This window comes from Schistocerca cancellata, chromosome 5, assembly GCF_023864275.1.
Source record: "Schistocerca cancellata isolate TAMUIC-IGC-003103 chromosome 5, iqSchCanc2.1, whole genome shotgun sequence".
Taxonomy (NCBI): domain Eukaryota; kingdom Metazoa; phylum Arthropoda; class Insecta; order Orthoptera; family Acrididae; genus Schistocerca; species Schistocerca cancellata.
In genome coordinates this window covers 834,323,925-834,346,572 of record NC_064630.1, presented here as the reverse complement: position 1 = coordinate 834,346,572, position 22,648 = coordinate 834,323,925, and the positions used below count along the sequence as shown (strand labels likewise).

The 22,648-nt window shown below is 42.0% G+C and overlaps 1 protein-coding gene across 2 annotated transcripts in view; it reads right to left on the bottom strand.

The window, feature by feature from the left end:
- Positions 1–22,648, bottom strand: part of LOC126187369 (histone-lysine N-methyltransferase, H3 lysine-79 specific) — a 221,937-nt gene that overhangs the window by 4,011 nt on the left and 195,278 nt on the right. Inside the window, exons 15-16 of one of the 2 annotated variants that reach the window (XR_007537717.1) lie at positions 4,920–5,014; positions 4,517–4,652 (exon numbers count right to left, since the gene is read on the bottom strand). Coding sequence is in view for 1 of the 2 variants with exons in the window: in XM_049928412.1 (XP_049784369.1) it covers positions 3,705–4,652 (948 nt within the window). In the remaining variant the exon portion in view is untranslated. Of the gene's footprint in view, positions 1–3,704; positions 4,653–4,919; positions 5,015–22,648 lie in introns of those variants that run through there. The other variant, XM_049928412.1, reaches the window with a different exon arrangement.

The window sequence follows — 22,648 nt, the reverse complement described above, 5'->3', positions numbered from 1 at the left end:
GAAACAAAAGCAATGGAAAAAGTTAAAATGGTGAGTAAAATGATGTGACATAGGAAAAGAAATGAAAAAATTACATTTAACCCCATTAACTGCATAAAAGGAAAGACCACGGTCATTTTGATGAAGGTTTAAAAATAGAAATTTGGATAGCTCCTCATGAGTTTTGAACAGACAACCTTTTGCATGATTACGCTGTTCAATCGATATACTTAATATTTATTACTAGCACAGTTACAGAACATCATGCAAAATGGAGAATTTTGTTTTTTCCTTTTTGGTCAACAGGGTGTATACGTGGACAAGGAAAAAAAATTCCCAGATTTTTCCCGGTTGAAAATACACTTCCTCCCGGATTAAAATACATTTTCTCCCGGATTAAAATACACTTTTTCCGTGTTAAATGACAGTATACATTTCCTCGGCACTGTAAAACTTATCAGTCCTTAGAATGTTTATGGTTTTCTACACAGACGTAGAATTCGCCGGCACGTTAGAAAACGAAACCCAGGGGGGGAAAAAACACGTTGTGGAAATATCTTTGTTGTGCAGCAACATGTACGCTGCATTTCTTCGTTCTACGGAGGTATAAATTCGAATTCCACCAAACACTGCATGTTACTTTTCGAAGCAATGAAATCGAGATTGCGACGCGCTTTTGTAAGCCAGTCATAGCTCATGTTACGTGATCTCGGCAGCTGATTGACAGCACAGGACACGTAGTGTAGTCAACCAATAGCAAGATCACCCTTAAGTAGCGCGAACACACAAAAAGAAAAGTTAATGGTTTAAATTAATATACATAGTTTTGCTAGAAGAAAAACAAAGCTTTCACAAATAATATTGGCCTCGAAGATTATTAAGCTGCAAGAGAAGCTAAGCTTCCACATTTAATGCTGATCATTTTGCACTTGTTACACTTTAAGATACATCACACAAATGTGCCAGTAAAAATTTTAATAACGACGTAAATGTCTGATCTGGGCTCGAAATTCTTCTACATGATCGTCCTCAAAGAGTTGATTTTTAAATGAGCGTCAAACGCTCCGTGATTTAAGAAATTCATCGTACATTCTCGCACATAGTTGATCTTACATAAAAGGAAATTTACTTTGAAAGTAACACTTTTCAAACAACCATTCGCAAAGTTTTCTCGTGATCTGTAAGAAATTGGTTCGTTTCAGCAGTTGCCAGAGAGCGCCAGATAACAGGCGTCACTGCGCCTGCGCAGCTACGATGACGCAGGAAGCCCGCATGTTCGTATGTGTAAAATATTAGAAGATCTTGCATTATGTCATAAAAGAAACAAGACATCAAAGGATACTTCAGGAGCGTCAGAATTTCTTGAAATATATACTAAAATGCATAATTCGGCTTAAAATGCCCAATCGTATGTCCAGATTCGGATGTAAATTTTCTTGAGTACCAGTACTGTATTATCTCATGTTTGGTTCTTTATTATGGCATAATGCCATACAAGCCAGAAGATGGAAAACGTGCACTTGAAATGCAGCAAACAGTTGAAACTAGCCAACAGTGCGAACTTAAAGACTTCGTTTCAAATAAATTGACTGCCTCAGCGCAAAATATTAGTAATAGTAAAAGCCAAATCTCTTTAGCAAACAGACAAAAATAACTTCATTGTTCTGCAAGGCGATTAATGCTTGACTGTCAGCAAGGTGGAAATAAAACCTGAAACTAACAACATATTTTAGCCTTCCGTAATTATGCAAACGTAAGGGACGATAAATAGTTTGGACAAGAAGAGAATGGAAGCTTTCGAAACGTGGTGCTATAGAAGAATGGTGAAGAGTAGGTGGGTAGATCATGTAACTAATGAGAAGGTATTGAATAGGATTGGGGAGAAGTTTGTGGCACAACTTGACTAGAAGAAGGGATCTGTTGGTAGGACATGTTCTGAGGCGTCAAGGGATCACAAATTTAGCATTGGAGGGCAGCGTGGAGGGTAAAAATCGTAGAGGGAGACCAAGAGATGAATACACTAAGCAGATACAGAAGGATGTAGGTTGCAGTAGGTACTAGGAGATGAAGCAGCTTGCACAGGATAGAGTAGCATGGAGAGCTGAATCAAACCAATCTCAGGACTGAAGACCACAACAACAACAACATATTAATTCATTTGGCAACTCCCGGCCACAGAAATCCGTTTTGTTTTCATTTAATGTGAGAGCAATAAACGAAGAGGAACCAGCAAAATCACTAAACGTAAACACAGGTCACGTGAAGACTACCCACCTCCCCACTACAACTCAGACTGCTCTGTGCATCAGCCCTGGATCTACGATATTTCCGAACCAGAGCAATTTGGATAGTGGCACCCAGCCACACATCTGTAGCCAGAAGCGGGAGAAGATACTACCCATTGGCGACTCAACTGCGCATGCGCAAGAGCCCGCCCGCAACTGCTCAAATGAATCAAATGTAAACAGCTGTTATGTCACGCTCATCGGAAGCAATTTGTTGTTAGGAAGCACTGCGTATTCTTCCTAAAGCCTTTGACACACTTTGGTTGGCAGACGCTTGTATGAGCACTGTTTTGTTGTTGTATATGGTGCATTTCCTTTGCGACGTAAGTTTTATTTGCGTTTTTTTCTGTCGTCCATGTTTTTTTTTGGCTGCAGCATTATTGTGCAGAAGCGGGATACAGTAATATCCTTCGTTAGAGTATTGGTTCTTACCAGTCAAAATCACAAAAATTTAACTGGTAACTAAAACAACAAAAAATTCCCAGAATTCTAAAAAATTCCCGGGGTTTTCCCGGTTTTCTCCTGGACGAAAAAATTCCCGGGTTTTTCCCGGATCTCCCGGATGTCCCGGGTCGTATACACCCTGGTCAAGTACTCGCAAACGTTGGCCCACCAGTGTGAATGGCTATAGGGAGTGATACCAGACACCTTAAAATACATCAATACATCATCTTGTAGAAGATTTCAGAAAGTCGATCCCACTGCTGGGGACCTCTCCTTGTAAGACGATTTACATTTTTTAACCTACGGAACTAATTTCCTCAACATTGAAATTTTAGCCACTAGCATTAGATTTTGCTTAACCTTTACACATAAAAGTAATAAAGATTTTAAAAATATGAAAATGAGAACCAGAATTAAAGACTCAGCACACTCACAATTTGTTATTAACAACTGGCTGGAACTAAGAGACAAAAAACAGCATTGACTCAATGGTTGCAGCAACTGGAGGACAATTCTGAGACGACAAAGTCTGCAAGGATGTTCAACTCACATTTGGGAGAGTAACTGGAAAGCAAATGCTTTGCTAGTCCACAAGCAAAAGCATAAAATACGTTGTTTGTAATTTATGCACTATCAAAGGACTGGATAAGACCAAACATATCAGATTTATAAATATTAGTTCATCTGTTAATTCTGGCTTAGAAGATCTAAAACAAAAATGTTTTAGCATATAGAATATAAATATTACATTCAGCACTGGTACAGTCAGGTATTCAAGAAGAATAATAGATGCTAAACAAAAAGAAATAATTGCCACATGGTATTGGGTATATGTGGTTTAGCAGGACTAGAGGCACAGAAAGAAGGTAACAGGCAGGTTCATGTGCATACCAAACAGTACAAATACTGAGTAACACAATGGTACAAGAGATATACATCATCTTACTTTCTCGAATTACAATTCTTAAAAATTTAGTGAGAAACTGAGGGGCCTACCTGGGTCAATTGACGAATCGGGGCCAGCTCCATCGTGGGAGCCTCCGTATCGCTCCCAGGATTGATGACCGCGATACCTGGAGCTGTGTCTGTGATGCGGATGGTAGGGTGGAGGTAAGGAGGTATTAACGAGGTGTGGTGGTGGGATGGAGAAATCTGGGGTTATGCCTGCTGACATATGGTGTCCTTTAGTCCCGTGCCACTCCCAATCTTTCCCTTTGGGTCTGAATTTCCCTTTGTGGTGGTGGCTGTGGTGTCCTGCTGGAGGAGCATTATGTTGCCAGTGATTGCTGGAAGTCCAGTTCTCTCTGTGGAAGAATTTTTTCTTGAAATGGTGGTCTGCTCTAGACTTGTGATCACCGTGTTCCGAGCGATGGTACCTGACTGGGACAGAAGGTGGCAGAGCTGGAGGTGGGCTGCAGGATTCCCCATTAGTTAGAGGAACACTCGTTACGGACACTGGACTGTAAGGACCGTCTAGGGGGGCTGGACTGAAGGAAGGTCCCGTAGATACAGGCGGAGGTTCATCAGCAGAAGATGGTGACGGTGTCCGTGGAGGACCAGCTGTGTCCTCTACAAGAGGTGGCTCCAATACAGGTGGAGAATCCCTCCCAGCTCGATCCGGTGAAGGTTTTGAGGTCGGCGTTTTAAACAGCCGTGGCATCTTCGGACCTGGACTTGATCCTCCAACTTCGAGAGAGCGCTTTTTTGTCGAAGTGTTCGGAAGAGTCGAAGGTAACTGAGGAGGATCGCCATGTCCGATTCCACTGTCTGGACTGGTGTTACAGCTGGCGGCTACATCTCCAGCACGTGGTGAAGATCCTTCTGTACTTCGGCGGCGTTTGTCTAATTCTGTCGAGGCAAAAGACATCAATCTGTCGAAACCGCTGCTTATTTTGTCCTGCCATTTGTCCACTTTCCTACCATCAGCCTCCTCTTCGTCCATTTCTGGGAGAAAACAAGATTTGAAAACATAGAGAATTAATTGTACAGAATTAATTTTACAGAACGAAATGCTAATTAAATTAACAATTTGACAAATGATTTTTCGAAACATGCTACCGTCACCACCCAGTTTATATCAATATACGTGCAAATTCTTAACGTATATGGCAATACATAAAAATTACTAGAAAAAAGAAACCCAGAAGCTGATGGTGCTGAAGATGTTTGCTATATTATAAATAGTGTATGGTTTAAAGCCTCCTTACTTACCTAAACCATTAGTTTGCCCCATTCCTAAAAAGCGATCGAGCCTACTAGTGACTAGCTACATTTGTGCACACCAGACTGACGTGACAAGACAGTGCCTACGAATGCAAAAGCAGTATTACAAATCACACACAAATAGCATGAACACTAAAAAGCAAAGGTTTCCTTTCCCTTAGTGCACCAGTATCTTAACATACCCAAACCGATGTGCCACGATACGTGCACCTTTGATATTCCTACTTTGATATTCGAATCACAACTGGAAACCAGTTTGAGCAACATATTACACTGCAAAGAATAGTCCTAATGAATCGGATATTTCTCAGTATCCTTCAGGCTGTTCACCGGTAGCTCTGCCTGAATTAGAGTAGTGAGAATGTCAATTAAGCCTTGTGGCATTCTCCACACATAAACAAAACTTAGAGGAACATACAAAACATTAAGAACCTACTGAAGTTCCAGGCAGACACTGCAATATTGCATTAAGTTCTTGTAAGTCATGATTCCTTAACCAAGTTGGTTAAACCAAACTAATTTCATAGTACCAAGAGAAACGAACAACTTACGATTACTTCAGGGGGAACACACACACACACACACACACACACACACACACACACACACACACACAGAGAGAGAGAGAGAGAGAGAGAGAGAGAGAGAGAGAGAGAGAGAGAGAGAGAGGGGGGGGGGGGGGGTAACAAATGTAGGTGCACATAGTATGATCCACGCCATTTTCTTCTGTTCTGAATAATGTTGTGTCCTCGAGATATTAAGCAACAAAATTACTTCACACTAGTATTAGGTACAGATGGGGATAAATATGAAAAGAGAGGGAAATGCAGGGAGGGGGAGGAGGTAAAAAAAAAGAAACGCTCTAGTATAAACATGTGCTGCAGTCTGAAAGCATTCTTGTGATCCATTAATGGAAGCAAAGTGTTGCCATATAATTAACAGTGGTAAGTTAACGCAAAGGAAAATATGCATAACACAAAACTTGCAAGATCTGCTAACAAATGCTAGTAGCACTCGCAAACAATAATTATTACTAAATGAGCAAAGCGTCCTTAAGTGAAGCATAAATCTATGTTGATGTGAAAATCACTTAAATCAGCACCAGCTAGGAAACATCCAAAGTATGCTACTTAAATGGCATTTGTTTAAAATTGGGCAATAAATGAATGGAAGAATAAAAATTTGAAAAGGGACTGAAAAGTAATGCTATGGTGTTATGATGTTCAGGTAGGAGACTGGATATACAAACAACAGATGCAGAAGAAGAATAACATGCCACAAACAGTGTAATCCTCATTTTCTAGTTCCATTTGCATTAAGAGTGAAGTACTAATGACAGCATGACAACAACAAAAGTCTGAGTGCCTGTTTTATCTATGAAGTGCAGTCCGGTGCAGGTAACAGCTAAATAGGTGCTGCAGATGTGCGCCACTTAATCTCCCAGCAGTTTCGAGATTGTAACGAAAGTCTTAATTAACTGTTGGTGCATACTAAATGGGTAACAATGTTATTTCAACAGTGTAAAAAATTATTTTTTCACAGGAAAGAATATCTCTCATATGCAGGCTCCAATATTCCAGAAAACAAAGTAAACACAGAATAGGAGTAAAGGTCACGGCAGGAAGAGGAAAGAAGATTGGGGTTTCACAAAAACGTCATTAGGGATGTAGCACAAATTCGGATTAAGGAATGATATTAACACACACACACACACACACACACACACACACACACACACACACACACACAGGGGGGGAAGGAGGGCGGAGGAGAAAGAGGGAGTGGTCGCGGAGGGGTGGTGGTGGAGAGAGACAGAGGTCGAGGAGAGGGCAGGGCAGGGGGGGGGAGAGGGCAGGGCAGGGGGGGGAGAGAGAGGAGAGGGCAGGGCGGGGGGGGGAGAGAGGGGGGGGAGGGAGAGAGAGGCGGGGGAGGGAGGGAGAGAGAGGCGGGGGAGGGAGGGAGGGAGGGAGGGAGGGAGAGAGAGAGAGAGGGGGGGGGGAGAGAGAGAGGGGGGGGGAGGGAGAGAGAGAGGGGGGGGGGAGGGAGAGAGAGAGAGAGAGAGAGAGAGAGAGAGAGAGAGAGAGAGAGAGAGAGAGCAGGGGGGGATAGAGCAGGGGGGGGGAGAGGAGAGGGGAAGCAAGAAAGGAGGAGGTACTGGTCTTTTGACACATGACTCAAAGACTGTAGGACGAGACGAATAGAGTACAGTGAGTAGATTTGCACTAAAATGGATTGTCCATATTATCTGCGTAGTGAAGCAGCTGTCTAAGTTATTCATGCTGTGATGTGCAGCTTGTAGGGCAACTGGACGGTCAAGTTTGTGATTTGCCAGAGCTTGGTTGTGGTCATTTGTGTGAGTAGACAGAGGGTTACTTGTCATACCTAAAAAAAATGCTGTACAGTAATTGGAACATAGTTGATATGTAACACTTCTGCTTCGACACATGGCCCTGCTTTTTCTCGGGTAAATAATTACGAATAATTGACTCTTATAGGAGTTGGTGAACGGATGTGTGGGACAGGTCTTGCACCTGGATCTGCCACAAGTGAATGAGTTGTGAGGTGCAGGATTGGGAGCAGGATCAGTGGACAACAATATTCTGCAGGTTAGGTGAACAGCCGAACACAACTTTGGTTGATGAGGGTAGCATTCTGGGTAGGATACCCGTGATCTTAGGGCGTGAGGAGCGGTAGTCAAGGATGTGTCTGAGATTTACAAGGCAAGTGTGATATTAGGTGATCAGAGGAGTGCCAGTTATCAGGTTTACTGGGTTTAGAGCAGGCGACGGCATTGGAGAGCTGTTTAGGGATGAGCTCAGTAGGATACTGTCTGCCAATAGTAAGATTATCGGCATATTCTGACAACTCCCACTTTCCACTGCAGATGTGGCATCTACAGGTGACGAGGTTGTACGAAAGAGACTTTTTGACGGAGAACACGTCACAGTGGAGGTGCTGTCAGTAGTTGGTACGCTCAATATGAACAAATGTATTTCTAGAACCACCTGAGAGGTGGAGACTGGCGCCCAGAAAGGCGGCTCGTTGAGTTGGAAAGGACCAGGTGAAGTGGATTTGAGAGTAGGTATTCAGATTACAGAGGAAAGAGCAAAGGTGCCACGAGTCCAGATCGTGAAAATATCATCAATGAATCTGAACCAGATAAGGGATTTTAGGTGCTGACTGGATAGAAAGGATTCCTCCACATGGATCACAAATAAGTTTGCACGGAATGGTGCACTGTGAGCATCCATGACAGTACCACATATTTGTTTACAAATCAAGAAAGAGGTGACGGGTTTGGTATCAGGTGACCACAGGGAAATTTACTGTTTCAAAGCGGCAAGGCCGTGGACGTTGGCGTACTGCATCCACAGTGGCTAACAAGTAGTCTGGTGGTAATGGGATTGGAAGTATGAGGGTCCAGGAATTTCCATTATTGTTATACACATTAATTTAAATTGATATGTCTTAAAAGAGCCGCAACTGAAGTGTATCATTTCCACAAAGGGCTTTTTAAAATCAATTTTAGACTCTGTATCGCAGATTGCGTGCTGTTTAAATGCTACACTTTCAAATGGCAGTGTCGGGACGTGGTATGTTTTAAACACTGATAACCATAACACATAAATATGATGATCTTGCAGCTCTGTAGTGGATGTTTCACTTCTTTTTGTGTCAGGATCTAATCTGAAAATTGTAGTACTTTCCTACAAGCCGGCCATAACCAATCTGTAAACAAATGTGTGATCAATAAGATGGGGAGTACGTAATGTTCTAGTGTGGAGGGAGAGACAATTATTGTAGAAAAGGCGTATTATTGTACTAGGTGTCCAATGGTGTCAATTTGAGGAGGCACATTCGTTCTCTACCTGCATCTAAGCAACTTCAGGGAACAGAAATATTCCTAGTTGTTGTAAAAATCATTTCACCATCACATCAACTCTAACAAAAAAAACTAAGAGGTTTTCTTCACCTAAATGAACTCCTGAGCAGCACACATAGTGTCTTTACAGTTACACGACACTGTTCTCAATTAGTTCATTTCTAGACAAGCTGTGCATGTAAATGTGCCAAAAATTTTCTATCATGATCATCTGGTAATGAAACATTGCGTTTTATTTCACTTGTCAACTGTTCTGCCATAACAGTGTGCTAATGAGAAGGTATTGGGTAACTGTCACTGGTAATTTGGCAGATAAACCTTTTTTTTCTTCCAGAAACTACATGACTACAGCTGAATAAAATAATAATAATAATAATAATAATAATAATAATTTCATGTGTATTATAGTGTAACACACACTAATACAAAGATGACAGCAATGTAAACAATGATGGCCACTGATGATTATGAAACAATGCAATTAAAAACATAATATAATTTAAAAATTACTAAATTCAGTGATGAGGCAAAGGGCAATAAGCTTTGGGTGAAGTAATGAGTATCTCACGCATTCTACACTAGACACTGTTATTGAGGCAGGCAGGTGATACTGTAATATAACAGCACCACAACCTGTGGCACCTGCAGTGTAGTGATAAGGTTAGCTTCACTGGGTAATGTGCTGCGGGCCACCTGTTCAAACCTGACCACCAGCAATTATATTTTTCGGAAATTTCTTGAAATATCTTATGTTTGTAATACTTGTATACTCTCGAATATTCAATGTGTGTATAAACAGCAGCATTCTGGAATATCTGCTCAGGAGGTCAACTGTGTTCCAGTTGTAGACTGGTGTTCATAATAACCATGTTTTCTGTTGTAAGTTTTGTGCTTCACTGACGACCTGGTTTGGGGTTAGAACTTGAGTGCGGTTATGAGGGATACTGTTTGGTGGAGATGCTGGATACTTTGAGACACCTACATCACCACGGATCCAAAATGGATCCAAACAATGACTGAAGGAGGATTGCAATTAATAAACAGAACATGAGGAACTGGTTGCTCAACATTCTAGCTCATCTGCGGTAATTGATCCTGAAGATTTCCAAAATTCCCCAACTTCTAGTCACTTTGGACTTGAAAAAACGTTAGACCAAATCTGAAGGCCAGCTCTCTGCTGATCCATTGGACACTATTTAAGCCACTGTAAGGTGTGTCAACTACAGAACCCAATGCCATAATTACTTCTGGGGCATAAAATGCCAATCCTGCCTGCAGCAGTGCTATTCTATCGAATTGGAATCAACCTCTCTGAGAGGTTCCTGAAGTCGACAAACTAGACTCTGCACTGCCTATATCACCCACTACATTGTCACTAAAGATGTGCTGAATGTCAAAGCTCCATAAATGGTATATTTTCTTGTACAATACGTCATTTTGGAGCACAGAGCTTCCCATGTAATGTTCTATAGTGCGAATAAGTTTGCTAGTCAGGATTAGTATCAGATATAATTCCATACTGCAATATCACCAACAGCCTATCGTTCAAAGACAAACACCTCAAAGAGTGCTTTAAAAAGATGCCGGTAGAAACACTCTCAATCTACACCAATGTTGGACAGACATTAGGATATAATACTACCCATCATGACATTAGCATATGTACAGCACAGTGAAGCAAGATATTACAGGGGTCACACTGTCCTTTCTGCTCCACGATCATGAGGCTGAAACACCTCGTACAATTACAGTTTCAATCGGACAATACTCGAGATGGAAACACGAAACACCTCATCACTAGGACTGAAGAAGTACGGTACCTAGCCTGTATATAGACCCAGATGTCCAGGAATCCTCCAACACCAAACCTAGGCAGAATAAGGAACTACCGGAAAAGTTACTAAGTGCTACCTCAGGCCACACTGTACTCTTCGTCGCTCCTTGGACAATACTTACAATGTCGAGGATTACGATCCTCGTCGAGAAGACTGAAGCCCAGACACTAATCATATCCTCTGTACGAAACAGGTGCAAATGTACTACGAAAGTTGGTTTGTTTAAAGGTGGGGGAAGGAACCAAACTACGGGGTCATCCGTCTCTTGTTCCTAATAAAACAATGCCGCAAGTGTGAGAAGAAAACGGACGAAACATATAACACAAAACGGAGAGAAAAGGAAAACCACAAGAACGAAGGGAAGGCAATGAACACTAAAAGGAAGAAAAGAGGACAAGAAAACAACAGAGAGAGAGGCTAGAAACAGAAGAGAGTAAAACATGAAAGCAGATTACAGCGGCTGGCCAACCACAAGAATAAAAAGGGAAAGCCAGCCACTCTGCAACACATTAAAACCTCCACCCTAAAAGAACTTGGGTGGAGGACACAGAGGGACAAAGGACATGTGCTAAAACCTACATAGAAGTATGAAACCCACTCTCACGGATAAAGCGTAAAACTAAAGCTGCTGTGGAGGCATTGTCTCCCAACACCGAAGGCACGGTGCTGGGAAAGTTATAAGTCTGCCGCAGAGCTGCTAAAAGTGGGCAGTCCAGCAAGAGGTGGACGACTGTCAATTGGGAGCCACAGCAAAACTGAGGTGAGTCCTCGCGACGGAGTAGGTAACCATGTGTTGGCCACGTATGGCCAATGCTGAGCCGGCAGAAGACAACTGATTCCCTGCAAGAGGCCTGTGTGGAAGGCTTCCACACATTCATAGTTTCCTTAATGACATGCAGTTTGTTGTGTGTGCTGTTATACCATTCCGTCTCCCAAAGCCGGAAAACCCTGTGGTGTAAGACAAGGTCAGCTTTGGAAATGCCTATCTCCAGAAGCAGTTTCTGCATTGCCTGTTCGGCCAGCCTGTCAGCAAGTTCGTTGCCGGGGATTCCGACATGTCCCGGGGTCCACACAAACACCACGGAACAACGGCGGGACTGTTCCAGGGCATAGATGGACTTCTCAATAGACGCTACCAGTGACGGTGGCGAGGATAGCACTGGTCGATAGCTTGTAGGCTGCTCAATGAGTCAGTACATTGGAGAAATGACTCACCAGGGCATGAGCGGATGTACTCAAGAGCACGAGATATGGCGGCCAGCTCTGCAGTGAAAACACTGCAGCCAACTGGCAAGGAGTGCTGCTCAATACGTCCTCCATCAATGTATGCAAAGCCTATGCGACCATCAGCCATTCTGTCTGCGTAAACCACTTCAGAGCCCCGGAACACGTCAAGAAGTGAGAGGAAGTGACAGCGGAGAGAGGCAGGGTTAACTGAGTCCTTAGGGCCATGCAGAAGTTCCAAACGAAGCTGCGGCTGAGGCATACACCATGGAGGCATACGTGAACGGACTGCAAGTAGAGGTGGTAAAGGGAAGGACTCCAGTTCAGAGACAAGGGACTGCAAGCGAACCGCAATACTTAGCTCCGATCTGGGTCGCCAATGCGGGAGATGGACTGCCGCGGGCAGGAAAAGGAGACGGTAATTCAGATCCTCAGGGAACTACAAATGTGTGCTGCGTAACTGGTGAGCAGTTGCGCACGTCTGATCTGCAGTGGAGGGACACCAGACTCCACCAGTACGCTGGTCACCAGACTCGTCCTAAAAGCGACTGTCGCTAATTGCACCCCACAATGGTGCAGGGTCGAGTAAATGCAATGCTGAAGGCGCTGTCGAACCATAAACCACACTCCCATAGTTGAATCGGGATTGGACAAGGGCTCTGTAGAGCTGCAGCAGCGTACGGCGATCTGCACTCCAAGTGGTGCTGCTCAAGCAATGGAGGGCAATGAGGTGCTGCCAGCACGTCTGCTTAAGCTGACGAAGATGAGGGAGCCAAGTCAATCGAGCATCGAAAACCTGTCCTAGGAACTGGTATGTCTCCAACTACAGTGAGTGGATCGTCATTAAGATAAAGTGCGGGTTCTGGATGAACGGTACGATGGCGACAGAAGTGCACGACACACGACTTTGCCGCTGAAAACTGGAAGCTGTGGGCTGGAGCCCAAGACTGCGCCTTATGGATGGTTCCCTGGAGGTGCCGCTCAGCAACAACAGTACTGGAGCAGCAGTACGAAATGCAGAAGTTGTCTGCATACAGAGAACATGAGACGGAGGGCCCGGCAGCTGCTGCTAGACCATTAATGGCCACTAAAAATAGAGAGACACTCCATACAGAGCTCTGCGGGACTCCATTCTCCTGGATATGGATGGAACTAAGGGAGTCACCAACTTGGGCATGGAAAGTGAGGAAATGTGTCAGACCGGGATTCAAACTCAGGATCCCTGCTTACTAGGCAGTTGTATTTATCAGTGTGCCAATAGACTTAGTGTTTATTGTAACTGCATGGATTATCTCGGCACACCTCTCTGATAACCCACATCCCCACCTAGTGCCACCTATCCACAGTCCCCATGCGTGTCCTCTATGCTTGCTACTTATAGATTCCTGCAAGAGGTTGGACACTATTGGGCATCCACACTAAATGTGCTGAATACATGGCTCATCGAGGATCCAATGTAGAATATAAGTTCTGATGTCTACTCACTACAGACAGTGGGGAACAAAGGGGGAGGGGAGGGGGAGGGGAAGTTAGCTTCAATGAAGGATACAGTCCAAAAAATCAACTACATTTTGAAACTTAATATGTTAGTTCAGTTCTGTAATATTTCAGTCAGAAATAACTGCATCAATGTAAAAAAACATACAGCAGTATCATTACTGATCAGTCTGGCACACTAATGAACCAAGTTAATTATACTATTTGTAGCAAGCCATAAGCAGTTCCCTTTTAAGATGGACACACAATTCGCAGCAGTGATAAAACACACACGAGTGTGACAATTTCATGCAAATATGAGAATATGGTTGACAAATACTGTTACATCCAATGCATTAACGGACTGTTTCAAATGTATTATTGTGTGTGCAGTGACAATTACGATTCGTCTGAGGTTATACTACGTTTTGTTTCCTTGGAATACTATTTGTTAAGAACGCATCCACATCACAACAAGCAGGTATACATGCATACAAACATACAGTTAGCAAACATGCACAATATTAAGATGCCTAAATAGTTATGCAAGTGTGTGCAACAATTTTAAAATTGAAAAATAACTATACAAAGGTGTGACCAAAAAGCGACAAGTACTTTTAATTTAATGGGCTTTATAAATCCAATTTTCAATTTTTTATCATCTTGTTGGTACACATGTTCCTGATGTATGTTTGCATTTTCAGCTGTTTGAACATTTAGTTTACTGTCAACAGTCAAAAAGATTATACGTGTTTTCAAATGTTCGGCAGATTTTTACTCTCGAAAAATATGAATCAAAAAATTTGCATTAAATTTCGTTTGAAAAATGAAATAAAGTGCAGTACCAAATACAAAATCATAATGAATCCACTACAAGTAAGACAAGAGTTTACAAGTGGCATAAATGTTCCAAAGAGGGTCGGAGAAGATGTTTAAGATGACATCAACCCTAGATCTCCTAGCACATAAATTACTGATGTAAATGTGGAAGAAGAAAAGAAAAATGTTCTGGAAAATCACTGACTCAGCATCAGAGAGATTGCTGCCAGTTTCAGCACATCATTTGGCCATCAGAGAGGTCGCTGAGCCGGCCGTGGTGGACGAGCGGTTCTAGGCGCTACAGTCTGGAACCGCACGAACGCTGCGGTCGCAGGTTCGAATCCTGCCTCGGGCATGGATGCGAGTGATGTCCTTAGGTTGGTTAGGTTTAAGTAGTTCTAAGTTATAGGGGACTGATGACCTCAGCTGTTAAGTCCCATAGTGTTCAGAGCCATTTGAACCATTTTTAGAGGTTGCTGATGATGTCAGCATATCCTTTGACTCATGCCATGCAATTTTTTTTTATATTTTGGGAATGAACTGCGTAGCAGCTAAGTTTGTTCCGAATAGTTGAATTTCAACCAAAAATGACACTGTGTAGACATCACTCAGGAGTTGTTGAATTAAGCAACAAGAATTTCTAAAGAAGATTATAACAGATGGCAAAACATGGCTTTATGGATATGACACTGAAACCAAGGTCCAATCATCCCAATCTAAATTGACAAAAATAAAAAAATAAAAAATAATAAAAAAATTTGACAAGTTCACTCACCACTTGAAAGGCCTTCTCACTGTTTTCTTTTATTACAACGAGATAGTCCATCACAAGTTCCTGCCTTATAGCTGTACTGTCAATAAGGAATACTACTTGAAAGTTATGCACCATTTGCTTGAAGCAATCCCTGTGTGTGTGTGTGTGTGTGTGTGTGTGTTTTGGCCAGACAGGACCCTCTGCAACTTATTTCAATTCCAGAGCCTGAAGATAACAATGGAAGGATGACGTTTTGCCATCACTGATGAGATAAAAACAGAATTGCTGAATGATTTCAACACCATAATGAAAACTGAGTACCAGAAGTTCTTCCAAGATTGAAAGAAGCTGACACCAGTGTTTTATATCTGCAAGGGATTACTTTGAAGGGGACACAGTTGTAGTAGCAGTAGTAGTAGTAGTAGTAGTAGTAGTAGTTGTTGTTGTTGTTTAAATAAAGATTCTTTAAGGGGGAGGGGAGGGGGGAAATCCCGTTACGTTTTGATCACACCTTGTACAAACACCAAAATTAAATTGTTAACTACAGGAACAAATGTTTCGGCTGAACAAAATATAGCCATACCTAAACACACAAGGTGCCAACAATATAAACTTCCAAATGTTTATTATTTTATTTGTTGGTACACAGCAATGCTCAGTTATTATTATTATTATTATTATTATTATTATTATTATTTCTCTTTGGTGATGGAGGAGGGCACTGTATGAAGGCAGTTTCATGTACAAGAATTCCTCACATGTTTTTCAAACTGAAGAAGTGAACAGTGATTATTATTAAACAATATCGAAGAATAAAAAAACTATACAAGCCGTCATTCCATGTCCAAAACCATATGACAAAGAGGCAGTAATGTGGTAAATGTTCACACAGGAAATTCTACTTACAAAAAATGATGACAGAATAAGGTTTGATTATTTTCACCTGTCCACTTTTAATAAAATTATTTAAAAAACACTACAAGCACAAAGATTATGAAAACAAATGGAGGAAGACAGGATATGAATGCTACAAAAATTATTACTGCATTAACTACTATTGCTGTTGTCAATAACATTTTGCTTGTGCACATGCATACGTTTTTTCTGTATTATAACATGAAATACTAAGAAAACTGCAAGGACTCATGGCCCCATAAATGTAATTTAATGTTCAAGCAAAATTCACAGTATCTCAGTTTGGGGGGAGACTGCTACAACCACTTCAGTAATAAATTTGGTTTCAATTTAATAAAAGTTGTGAGAAGCAAGCAAAGGACATCTGAAGTGAGTTCCACTTGGATTTGACTGTGACTGTAATATACTGAAATATTTACCCTTCCATCACATCACACTTCAATGATTTAACATAAATCTTGCATTCAGACTACATATACTAGCTATAACTGAATTGCATCCCCCTTTACTCTGTAGAATCACCAGAAAGAAGTGATGCAATCAAACACAAACAGATTGAAAAGGAAGTAAAATATTGGTGCACTAAAGTTAGAATTGTAATCATATATACATGCATAAAAATAATAAACATAATTGGAAATTATTATTACAAGTATATATTTTATAACAACAGTGCAAAAGAAAAAAAAGCTGTAACAATTTAAAACTTATGCAGTGGAGAACTAATTTCTATATTTTAAGAAAAATTTCATGTGATAAAACAGAACCGTAATAATGCAGAAATAAGAATTTCAGAAACTAATTTAATATGAATGTATTGACTAACTCTTCTCTAATGTTCCAATACAGATGCAAGAAGAGAGAATCATCCCCAAGACACAGGTTGACATTTAGAATGCTACAATCAACAGGATAGTAACAAAAATCACAATCTATGTTTACTATCCCACAATACAAATAAATCTGTGCAACTAAGAACATTTTTCCCTCCATAGTGATGTTTTTGGATACAAAATTTTTCTACAGTTTTTGAGAAAAAAAATTGTGGTGCGCTGAGAATCCCAGTTTGATACAGATTAGTGCACAACTTAATGGTACAAATTTCACCACAATTGAAATTTTCCTCATAGCTAATTACTACTTCAGTTGGCTTTCACATCAGGATCTTCAGCCTATGTTTATTTAATGATTTTTTTTTTTTAAAGTTTCACCAGCTTGAGTGGCTGGTGTAACGGTCAGAATCATCATTTAACAAACACCAGCCAAAGATCGCATTACAAAAGCCAACAGGCAAGTGACTACCCTGCCCCCCCCCCCCCCCCCCCCCTCAAATTGAAAACACTAATTTATTCTGAAGTGCTTGAATGGAAACAGATGTCTTACATTACCATTAATCGTTCTCACTGACAAACATCCACAAATATCCACAAATATCTAATGCATCCGAGAAGTGTTTCATAACCATTCAGAATGGTGAACAGTTTAAATTGAAACAATGGAAAGGCCCAAATTGTCTTTGAAAATTTGTTTGATATGGAATGTTGAGCCAGGATAACATAAAAATTAAAGTACGGTTCACAAACTCCATTTAACAGGTAAAGGATTTTAGAAGACAATGAGCTTATCACAACAAAGGATGAAAACTTTCACAATATACATGAATATTTGTAAATAAAAAATGCAATTCATTTCCTTCTCTGAAATTGGCACTCCACTGCAGGTGCAGAATTGTTCGACTACAAAGTGCACAGCTATACTGTAAGAAAAATAGCAATAACCAATATGATAAGAGGCTTCTAAAAGACAAAAGCAAGCAAAACTTGGACCTTGCTCCTTTAAAAAAAAAATAAAAAAAATATCCCAGCTCTAAAAAAATAGTCTACATCATTACTTAAAGTATCCCAACACTCTCTCCAAGCGAATAATTCAAGCATGCTTTAAAAAATGCAGGTACTCCAAAACTGTGATACATTCCACATAAATTACACAATAGCAAAATATATTTACTCAGTATATACTTCTCTCTCTCTCTCTCTCTCTCTCTCTCTCTCTCTCTCTCTCAATAAATGGAGTGGAAACGAACCACCATGTAGATTTTTCAATACATGAGAATTTAACTACCACCTTCCATAATTGCCAGAAGAAGTCAACAAAATGGAATTATCCATTAGGCAAATATCATTGATTAAATGAAATTTCAGCATACAGGTTACAATCAATTACCGAATAATTTAAAGATGACAGTTCGACTACAAATAAAACATATAGCTCCAAAACCATTCTGTTCAGAGGTGAGACGTATATTGGGGATATAAATATGCTATGGAATGAAGATATGAATGCTGAAACATCTGTTCATTGACAAAGATAGGTAGAATGAAAGTAGTGTGAAGATAAGACTACCGAGAGTCAAAAACTAGGGGTGGGAGTGGGTGGATCTTATTTCTCTTCCTGCATAGTGCATGCCTATAAAGAACTTAGAAGAAGTTGAAATAAAGCTGGTAATGACAGGACCCATGGACCTTGCCACTGGTGGTGGGGCTTGCGTGCCTCAGCAATACAGATAGCGGTACCATAGGTGTAACCACAACAGAGCGGTATTTGTTGAGAGGCCAGATAAATGTGTGGTTCCTGAGAGGGGCAGCAGCCTTGTCATTAGTTGCAGGGACAACAGTCTCGAAAACTGACTGATCTGGTTGGTTGGCTTAAAAGGGGTGCAAAGAGACCAAACTGCGAGGTCATTGGTCCCTTGGTACCAGTAGAACTATTACCCAAGGGAAAGAAGAAAAAAAAGAAGATGTATGGCACAATAACAGGAGAAAGGAAGAACCAGAAGAATGACAGGACAACAAGCACTACAATGGAGAAAACAGGACAAGAAAACCACAGAGACACACAAGAAACACCGAGAGGAGATTAAAAATAAGATTACTATGGCTGGCTGACCATGAGAATAAAAAAAGTAACAGCCAGGCACTCTGCAACACATTAAAACCTCCACCCTAATGGCCCTAGGGTGGAGGACACAAGGGGGAAAAAGGATATGCACTAATATTCAGATCAAATGATAAAACCCACCCTCACAAATAAAACTTAAAACTAAAGCTGCTGTTGAGGCATCATCACCCAGCACCGAAGGCAGAGAGCTGGGACGGTTAAAAGTCTGCCGCAGAGTGGCGGAAAGTGGGCAGTCCAGCAAGAGGTGGACAACTGTCATTTGGCAGCCACAGCGAGACCAAGGTGGGTCCTCACAACGGAGGAGATAACCATGTCAGAGCCACGTACGGCCAATGCGGAGTCGACAAAGGACAATTGATTCCCTGCGAGAAGCCCGCAGGGATGACTTCCACACATTTGCAGCATCTTTAATGACACGCAGTTTGTTGTGCATACTGTTATGCTACTCCATCTCCCAAAGCCGAAAAACCTTGTGGCGTAAGACAGAACACAGGTCAGTTTCAGATATGCCAAGAGCAGTTTCCACGAAGCCTGTTTGGCCAGCCTGTCAGCAAGTTCGTTGCTCGGGATTCCGGTGTGTCCTGGGGTCCACAGAAACAGCACTGAACAAATGGACCATTCCAGGGCAGAGATGGACTCCTGGATGTTCGCTACCAAAGAATGGCAAGGGTAGCACTGGTGGATAGCGTGTAAGGCGCTCAGGGAGTCAGAACAGTGAAGAAATAACTCACCAGAACAGGAACAGATATACTGAAGTGCACCAGATATGGCTACAAGTTCTGCAGTGATTACACTGCAGCCAATGGACAAGGAATGCTGTTCAATATGGCCTGTGACGACATAGGCAAAGCCAACATTACCGTCAGCAGTTGAGCCATCGGTGTTGACAACTTCAGAGCCCCGGAACAAGTCAAGAATCGAGAGGAATTGACAGCGGAGAGCGGCGGGGTTAACAGAGTCCTTAGGGCCGTGCAAAATGTCCAGATGAAGCTTTGGCCGAGATGTACACCATGGAGGTGTATGTGCACAGACCTAAAGTAGCGTTGGTAAAGGAAAGGACTCCAGTTCGGAGAGAAGGGATCGCACGTGAGCCACAATCGTGAGCCCTGACCTGGGCCGCCGATGCGGGAGATGAAGTGCTCTGTAAAGCTGCAGCAGCACAGAGTAATCTGCATCCCACTTGGTGTTGCTCAGGCAGCACTCCCGCTTAGGTTGACTAAGGTGAGGTAGTCAACTCAGTCGGGCATCAAAAACCAGTCCTAAGAATCGATACTTCTCCACTACAGTGAGTGAATCGTCATTAAGATAAAGTTCAGGTCTCGGATGAACGGTACTATGCCAACAGAAGTGCACAACACGCAACTTCGCAGCTGAAAACTGGAAGCCGTGAGCTAGAGCCCATGACTGCGCCTTGTGAATGGCTCCCTGTAGGTGCTGCTCAGCAACACCAGTACTTGAGGAGCAATACGAAATGCAGAAGTCACCCGCATACAGAGAAGGGGAGACCGACGGCCCTACAGCTGCTGCTAAGCCGTTGCTGGCCACTAAAGTAGAGATATACTCAATACGGAACCCTGTGGAACGCCAATCTCCTGAATACGGGGAGGAACTATGGGAGGCATCAACTTCGACACGCAAAGTACGGAGCGACAGGAAGTTTTAGATCAAAATCGGGAGTGGTCTCCAGAGACCCCGCTCATACAATGTGGTGAGGATATAATGTCACAAGGTCGTGTCGTATGCTTTACGTAAGTCAAAAAAGATGGCAACCAGATGTTGGCATCTGGAAAAGTCTGTCTGGATGGCAGACTCGAGGGACAAAAGATTATCAGTGGTAGAGCAACTCTGACGGAAGCTACCCTGACATGGAGCCAGTAGGCCATGCGACTCCAGGACCCAATCCAACTGCTGCAGCAGCTTACAAAGAACGTTGTCGAGGCTGATGGGCCGATAGCTATCCACATCAGGCAGATTTTTACTAAGTTTTAGGACTGGAATGGGGGTGCTCTCGTGCCAGTGCAATAGAAAGGCGCCATCGCACCAGGTCGGTTGAAGATGACAAGGAGATATTACTTGTAGTCAGATGAGAGACGTTTAATCATCTCACTGTGGATCTGATGCGGCCCAGGAGCTGTGTCGGGGTGATGTGCGAGGGCGCTGAGGAGCTCCCACTCTGTAAATGGGGCATTATAGGGTTCACTGTGGTGTGAAGTGAACGAGAGAACCTTCCTTTCCATCCGCTGTTTGAGGGTGCGAACGGCCGGCGGATAGCTCTACGATGCAGAGGCTTGGGCATAGTGCTCAGTGAAGTGCTCGGCAGTTGCACTTCATTGGTAGAGAGCACACCATTGATATTAACACCAGGGACACCTGCTGGGGTCTGGTACCCAAAAAGATATCTTATCTTCATCCAGACTTGGGAAGATGACATGGCACCCAATGGTTGACAAGTACCTCTCCCAACATTCCTGCTTCCGCCATCTGATAAGGTGGCGAACATGGGCACGGAGCTATTTAAAGACTATTAGGTGCTCTAGGGAGGGGTGCCGCTTATGTCGCTGTAGAGCTCACCGACGCAACAATATAGCATAGGAGGGAAAAAAAAAAAAAGAAAAAAAAAAAAAAAGAAAAAGAAGACACGTGTGAGCGCGAAAGAATTGTCACATCTAGGAGACATTACAATAATACCGCCTCTGATTTCGATAAGGCCCTCAATCAACTGAAAGGTGTCAACAAATTTCTCGGGTACGCTATATTTTAATGAAGTCACTAACAGTGGGGTTCCTCACTCCAAATATCCACAGCACGCAGTTTCATTCTAAATTTTCACTTGAAAACTGACGAAGATGGGCCTCTGTCCATTGATGGCAATTTCTACCAATTTCGAAACCTAATACTGCTGACCAAGACCAACACCTGTTTCTGGTCCTTGTCAGTTCCGATCTTTTCTACAATTGCTATTCTTATATGGCTGAGAGGTTCACCGTTCCCTGTAGAAACGCCCGACAATCCACACTGATATACAGACAAACTGGGCAACTGGAACTATTGCAAAAGCTCTCTTCATCATTCACTGCCAGGATCTGCATCAGCAGTGACCATGTGGCACCAGCTCTGCACCGTCTACAGTAACACTGTGTTCTTTAAGAGAGGTATGGTAACTGCTAATAACAGGGGAATAGAGCAAGAAGCTTATTCAGATGTGGTCATTAAGGTAATCGAGTCAGTTACAATAGTATCACATATACTGAAGGAATTGCACAGAAAAACACGACTTTTAAGAATAAACAGAAGATATTAACTGCAATTCACTCAAATTTATGCACCAACATGATAACTTTATGATAGAGAGATAAGATCTATTTACAGACTCTGACATACGGGGGCAAATTCCGCTACATGGTGGTAATGTGGGGTTTTAGTAAAAGTAAGAAAAAATTGAAAGGGACAATTTGGGTATGGTGTCAGAAATTGCAAGAGGCTTCACATTAACACAATTTATCATGAAGAGCAACATCTGTAGCTAACAAACATTTTCAGAAGAAAACACATAAGAACTAGACTATTTTATCAAACAATAAACAAGTTACACGGAATGTGGTGTCCTCAACAATTTTTAAATTTCAAGTTATTACATATTATTAAGATGCTGAATAAAAATAGATGCAGAGCTAAAAAAAAATCATAATGCTAGAGACTGAAAACGTAAACTGTTATCATCTTAGGTAAGAGTGGTACCCCGTATTAACTTCCAAGTTGCAACACATTCAGAGTCTCAGAAAATAAATATTATACAAACACTTATTTAATGAAGCTACGCAGGCACACAGCAAAACAAATTACAAGTATGGAG